Below are 5,560 nucleotides of genomic sequence, written 5' to 3'. Positions count from 1 at the left end.
TGCGTGAATGATCTGAAACACAAACAGTACACAGCATACATATTTTAATGTGTTCAAAATCTTATTTAGTTTATATATTGTATAGTAAATACTGATTGTGACCCTGAAGACATGCAAATGTTAGCTAACGTTACCGGGAAACTTAACTTACCCTTTGGTGTCGGCGAATATTAGACATCTCGACTGAATTCCCAAACTTTTCTGTTTTTTTCAGCAGTGATTTTCTTTGCTGCCGTTAGCTTCTTTTGAAACAAAAGTTTTCTTCTGGCTGTGCCTAATAGCCACATGCCAAGAATCAAATACAACACACCTTCAACGTGCTCCATTGTGTGTCGCGTTACAGTGTGCCACGTAGACAGTGAAAAAAAAGAAAGTGTGTAGCTGCTGTGAGTCGCGTTGAAAATGACGTCATGGCAGTTTCCGGCTGCGTAGCTATGGTGACCAGCCACGCTGAGGCGCTACTCAATCTGCAAATGGAAAACGAACGTAGAAAGAATCGAGTCGAGTAGAGGCGAGTCAAGGCGTGTCGAGTCAAGCTGTTACCAGCAGTGGAAAAACGCCATTAGACCCCATTCTAACAAGGCTACTAAAGAAGCGTTACCCATGGTTAACACTTCATTACTAGAAATGATCAATATGTCTGTATTAACAGGTTATGTACCGCAGTCATTTAAAGTAGCTGTGATAAAACTCCTTCTGAAAGAAAACACCCTTGATCCTGAGGTTTTAGCCAACGACAGACCTATATCTAATCTTCCTATTCTCTCCAAGATCCTTAAGAAGGTAGTTGCTTTTCAGTTATGTGATTTTCTACATTGCAATAGTCTATTTGAGGACTTTCAGTGAGGATTTAAAATGGGTCATAGCACAGAGATGGCACTGTGAAAATTACTAAAAAAAAACAACCTTCTAACTGCTTCAGACAAAGGTCTTGTCTCTTAATAGCAACAAAATTTTCAATTCTCTGTAAAAGGATGGTATGGTTAGTAGTGTCAAATGTAGCACTGAGAGCTGTAACAGTGTCTTGGGATAAGTCTTGTTATGAATTGATACTATAAATTGAATTGAATTGAAATATATACGGTAAAGACAGAGGTTGAATGCAGTCAAGCACTTGCATGAAGAGGAGGCGTCACCGGGGCTATTTACAGACAGGTCAGAATTTATGTATAGGGACAATGGGGGACGGAGCATATATTTTAAAATAAAATAAATCAATATGTTGCGGTCAACGTTGACATTGTGGCAGGCCAACACATATAAATCATGGGAAACAGTTTTTCATTATAAAGGCAAAAATTGGCCATGGGACATTTTACCTGGAAATGGCAATCTCTACTTTGGTTCTGGCAATAGCAGCTGCCCTCACTGCTCCCTCGATGGCTCGATCCACCTTCTGTTTGGTCTTGGTGTTCTTCAGCAGGATCAGCTGTTTCCTGATGCTCCGGGCAAGCACGTTGTTCTTGTACTTGCCTTCTTCCTTTGTGCCATCAGGAAAGATTGTGCAGCCATAGCCATGGCGCTTATTGTTCAACCACTCACCTTCGTACTTCATGCCGTTGGAGCGCTCGGAGACACCAAAGCCACTGCGCTTGTCATTCTTCCACTCGCCCATGTATGACTCGGTGGTGGTGGCATCCACACTGTCCTCCAGAGGCAGGTAGTCATCGCCTGGGTCTCCGTCTCCAAAGCTAATTGTGGAGTTGGCATCGCTTGAACTGATGCGGCTCATGGTGGTGTCACTGTGTGTTGAGCTGCGCTTACTGGAAATCGATGAGCGCGAGTCTGATTTGCGCAATCGCTGAAGGCTCCCAAAGAGGGAGCCACGGCGAAAAAGTCCCTTCTTCTTCTCTGAACCTTCTCCGTCTGAGTGAAAGTTGAGTACAAACCCACCACGTGTACCAGCAGGGCTGTCAGACAGGCTGTCACGCAATACTGTACCATTACTTTGCTCACTGCGGAGGGAAGACAGCGAGGTGCGTAGGGGTGAGCGGATGACAGAGGCCATACCGTACGGGACACTTTGACGCACGCCGTAGCCATGACGCATTCCACCAGTCCACTGACCCTGGTAGGTACCTACAGCAGAAAGGGAGAGAGAAAGGGAGGAAGGGAGAGAGACATCAGAATGTTATACTGACTGAGTTGTGCTGTTTGTAAAATACAGGAATACAACAATCTGACAGAAAGAGAGACGGATAAGTAACGGAATCACTAATAGATTAAAGCTGCAAGCAGCTCGCACTTCCTTGCACGTCAATGCCGAGTTCAATGATACCTCACATAAGACTCTACCTTAAATGGGTCACCAGTTATGAAAGGGATGTGGCTTAATTATAGGGGCCGGTTCAAACAATTCCAGTGAAGAAGGAATTCTCTGCTGAGTTTAATCACGTCTCACACAAGACTTTACCTTGAAGACTGAAACCTTGAAGTCACCAATTTTTAAAGGGGGCGTGGCTTATCATAGGGAGTAGACCAAACCATTACTAATGCTTAAGGAACTCTCTGCTGAGTTTAATGACATCGCACACAAGTCTCTGCTTTAAACAGTAGTTTAAAATGTAGACCACACACTAATGTAAGTCACAAAATGGTCATCATATAAATTCAAAATACTTTATTTGTACCCAGAGGTAGATTTTGTTTGCAGTTGCATTTTGAGTTGTCATGCACACAGAAAAACAAAACACACACAACACAAAACATCATTCAACTTAAGACAATGGAAATTTAGAAATAGCAAAATTTAAAGTTTAAAATTAAAAAGGTCTCACAGGTCCAGATTTGACTTAAATATTAATATGAACTAAATATTACTAAAAGCAACAGTAAATAAACACCAAATGAACACCTGTGAAAAGTATAGCTATGACTTATTCCTCAGTGCAATTGCTGCAGGAACAAAACTGTTTTTGTGTCTTTTTGTTCTACAACTAAGGATTAAAAACCTACTCCCAGACGGGAGAAGCTCAAACTCTGTGTGCAATGGATGGGAAATGTCATTTAAAATTGAACCAGTTATGCACTGTAACTGTTTTGTGTACAAGGTTTCCACATTGAGCTGTGGCTCAGCCTGCAAGACCACTTTACTATTTGGTGAGTGAGTTTTTATTTTTCAAAGACAGATTCCCAAACCAGGCGGCTGGCACTAACGATAAAAGCTAATTTCCTGCTGCAGGCAGAGGGAGCTATGACCAAGAGTCAATTTTGCACTATTTTTTCTATGCCCTTTGTTATCAGACAGGTCAGATATGTAGACTAGGTAAAACTAGGCTTCTTTTGTAAGTGGACAAAGTGGACAAAGTACCTCAGATTCTGTTCAGTAGCTTTTATTGTTTTCTATGCACATTTTGCTGTGCAAACTGACCAAAGTTGAAAGAGAAACAATGAATAAACCTTATATGTTTTTCAATGTACTTGTTTGTGTTGCTTTTAAAATTTGTCATAGCAAGCTGCTTCGCCGCTGAAATTATTGGCCCAGCTAACCTTCTTGGTTTGAAAATCTGGCCGAACGGAATTTGTAACTGAATAGCCCTGGTATAGAGCAATACCAAAGACAGCACAGACCCCCAATGCCTGTGTTGTGTTGACTGTACTGTTGGATTGCAAACGAAATAAAAAGATGTTCAAAAATATATATACTGTACATATCTGTTAAAATATGCTAACATCGGACTTCCGGGTTGAGCATGTAGCGCGCAGACGTGTAAGAAGCGGCTCTCGAATTACTTTTTACTTTCTACCTAATTTTCTTGACATAAGGTTTGGCGCACCTTGAGTTGGTTATGTGTACGTTAAGACATAACTTTTCACAACTAAATGAGTCCAAAGAGACGTGACCGAGGGCAAAAAGCGACTGAGATGGATGAAGTTGCCACGCGTGAAGACAACATGGCTACACAAGCTACCCCAAGCTCAGAGTTACCAGCTGATCTTGCTAAGCTTCACTCTGTGCTTCTGTCCGACCTCGCAAAGCTAACGGACTCCTGAAAAAAACACTCGGCAAGGCACTGGCACTATTTTCGGCATCCCTGGAACGGATAAAACCGTCTCTTGACTCCCACGAAGAACGTATCCATGACATAGGGGAAGGGCTAAATGACCACAGCAACAGGATAGAGGCTATCGAAGCATCATGCACAGCACTCCTAGCTGATAATGAGAGGCTGAAAAAGAAAGTGTAGGATTTGGAAAATTGCTCCCGTAGGTCTAATCTGCGAGTTGACGGTATCCCGTAGCATCTGGACGGACCGGACACGGTTAAATTCATTACTGAATTTTTCAAGGAAGTCCTGGGCAAAGATTTCTTCCCGCATCCCCTCATCTCTCGAGCGCACCGAGTGGGATCCAAGCCGACTGCCAAGTCCGGCGCTAGCTCTGAAGGCCCGAGAATATTCATTGTTCTCGTCCACTCCTTCCAGAACAAACACCGCATAACAACGAGGAAACAAGAGCAGCTGTTCTTCAGGGGGAATAGGGTATTTTTCCACGAAGATGTCAGTACGGAATTTGCAAGAAACAAGCCGCCTTCAAAGAAGTGAAATCCCTCCTGTGCAAGAAGAGCGTCAAGTTCGCTCTTATCTATCCCGCCCGGCTCCCCTTTGCGATGGACAGACGCTGTTCTTCGAGACTCCGGAGAAGGCCAGAGAGTTTTAAGAGCTTCATTGGGGCGAGTAAATGATGCCGGAGAACGGACTATCTATGAGAAGGTGAAAGTAAGCCTAGCTTTCAGCTTAGACACTTTGATTCCATGGGACTATTTGTCTGCTTGGTTAATATATAAAGGAAAACGGCTAGATCAAGATTTTCATTTTCAAGTAAACTACAAGCCCACACAGTAATATTCACGTTGTTTTTCGTGCATGTTTATGGTACAATAACAACGCACTTGCCTATCTGATTCAAATATACAACAGCCATATTTTGTTTTCTTGTTGTGTTTTTTACATTAATTCTTAACATGGCATTGTTCTTTTAGTTAGTATGACTTTCACGCATAACTCTGCCATTTTACGGCCCATTTTAGTACGGCAAACTAAGTGACAGTAGTTGTCCCAAGAGAGCTTCATACAGTTTATTTCAATTAGGCCAGCCACTCTGATATTTTACATACTTATTTATTTTTTCTCAATGAGCCATAAATAATTGTATTTAGGTAGAACACAAATCACTTACTGAGAGAGGAGACACTCTCAGAGTAGGATAGGAGTTATAGACAATGCTTGATGTTTTTGAAGTTTTTTGTCTGGGAATTCCTGCATTTTTCTTCGTTTGGGGAAGAAGATCTAGGTGTGGGGTGTTCAATGGGATTATTTCTTCTTTTTAGGGCCCGAGCACGAAGTGCAAGGAACCTATTGTTTTTGTAGGGATTATTAGGGCCCGAGCACTGAAGTGCAAGGAACCTATTGTTTTTGTAGGGATTATTATTATTATTATTATTATTCTCCACCTTCTCTGTAGTTTTTGAGGGCTTTCTCATGTGGTAAAATTCGCAAAAAATTGCACACATGTCAGACCTATAAAAAATGACAGAATTCTGTGGTGAGTGGGCTCGGGC

The 5,560-nt window shown here is 42.1% G+C and overlaps 1 protein-coding gene across 1 annotated transcript in view; it reads right to left on the bottom strand.

Moving 5' to 3' along the window:
• Nucleotides 1-1,305: 1,305 nt before the first annotated feature.
• Nucleotides 1,306-5,560, bottom strand: part of LOC117953652 (junctophilin-1-like) — a 36,232-nt gene continuing 31,977 nt past the window's right edge. Inside the window, exon 2 of the mRNA XM_034886902.1 lies at nt 1,306-2,079. Within this exon, the coding sequence (XP_034742793.1) occupies nt 1,316-2,079 (764 nt within the window). The 3' untranslated portion in view covers nt 1,306-1,315. The remainder of the gene's footprint in view (nt 2,080-5,560) is intronic.

The sequence above is a fragment of the Etheostoma cragini genome, chromosome 12 (assembly GCF_013103735.1).
Source record: "Etheostoma cragini isolate CJK2018 chromosome 12, CSU_Ecrag_1.0, whole genome shotgun sequence".
NCBI lineage: Eukaryota > Metazoa > Chordata > Actinopteri > Perciformes > Percidae > Etheostoma > Etheostoma cragini.
This window is presented reverse-complemented; position numbering and strand designations above follow the sequence as displayed.